The following is a 1,269-nucleotide window of genomic DNA, read 5'->3' on the forward strand; positions in this document are numbered from 1 at the left end:
TCTGCTTACATTTATAACCACACAGACCGCGGCGTTGTCTTCGGCTTAGAGCTGAGCCGGACGGACGGACAGTTACACCCAGGAGAACGTGGAGTAAACTTAATGCTTTACCCCGGACGATTAGAGAGACGGGAAAGTTGGAAATAACAGAACAAAGTTCCAGTTTGGGTCTGGACCTCTGTCTCCTGTCAGGGCTACGAGCTGCGGGACTCTAAGCTAACAGCGGTGAGACGCTGTGGAGGTAACCTATCTCTGTTCAGCCTGCTGTGATTTGGACAGTCTTTAGCCTTTATACACACGTCTTCTAACTTTACACAGTGTCTTCAAAATGGATAAATACGAGGATTTAGGACTAGAAGCGAGTAAGTTTATCGAGGATCTAAACATGTATGAAGCATCCAGAGATGGTTTATTTCGAACGAGAAGGGATGCGGGAAACAACCCCGACTTTGAAGAGACAAGAAGAGTTTTTGCCTCTAAAATGACTAAAATACACATGCAGAAACACCAAGAGGAGATGGCGAAAAACAACCAGGCCATTAAAATGAATGGGGGTCTCAGCAGCACATATTACACCAAAGACAGACCGCCCATCAATTGTTACCGACAGCCGGGTGAAGCGGCAGCGAAGCCCCCGATCCTCTCTGGCCCCGTGCCGGGCACCACGGCTGGTAATCAGTACGCACAGTCTGACAGCCAGAAACACCACGCAGGCATCCAGTCTGAACTTCCAGGAAGCAGGGCATATGGCTACGGAAACAATTACGATAATAAGGAGCGTTTAGAGCCGCTTTCATACCAGCACAGCACCCATAGTCCCTCCACCCCAGGAAACGCGTCCCATAGCGCGCCCACACACGCTCGTCATCCCGTCAGCCAGGCAGCTGCTTGGGCCCCATCCAGAGAGAACCAGCTTTCCCCATCTCTGTCTGAGTCTGGGAGCAGCAGCACATCTCACCAGCAGCCCCAGCTCCTGCCTGCACCTCCCACAATCAACAGTCTTCCATCTCAGCAGACTCCGGCTGTCACTTCTTCTGTAAATCGCAGTCCCCCCTCCTCTGCTGGTCCAGCCAGGGGATGGGCTGGAGAGCCTTCTGGCTCAGCAAAAGCAGACCTCATCCCTGCCCTCCCTCTGAGTGCCTTCACAGGAGGAACAGATTTCCATGTGCAGCAGCCCTCCACACAGGCTGCTGCCGATTATGCACCACCTTCTCCAACTTTGAGAGCCTCTCCTAGCCATAATAGTTCTGTGGCAGCGTCCCCTTTCCT

General features: G+C 52.5%; 1 protein-coding gene across 2 annotated transcripts in view; it reads left to right on the plus strand.

Moving 5' to 3' along the window:
- Positions 1-6: 6 nt before the first annotated feature.
- The window catches only part of limd1a (LIM domains containing 1a), a 17,170-nt gene continuing 15,907 nt past the window's right edge, over positions 7-1,269 (plus strand). For both annotated transcript variants that reach the window (XR_002275571.1, XM_020608527.1), the window contains exon 1: positions 7-1,253. Coding sequence is in view for 1 of the 2 variants with exons in the window: in XM_020608527.1 (XP_020464183.1) it covers positions 329-1,253 (925 nt within the window). In the remaining variant the exon portion in view is untranslated. The remainder of the gene's footprint in view (positions 1,254-1,269) is intronic.

This window comes from Monopterus albus, unplaced genomic scaffold, assembly GCF_001952655.1.
Source record: "Monopterus albus unplaced genomic scaffold, M_albus_1.0 scaffold93.1, whole genome shotgun sequence".
In the NCBI taxonomy this organism is placed as follows: domain Eukaryota; kingdom Metazoa; phylum Chordata; class Actinopteri; order Synbranchiformes; family Synbranchidae; genus Monopterus; species Monopterus albus.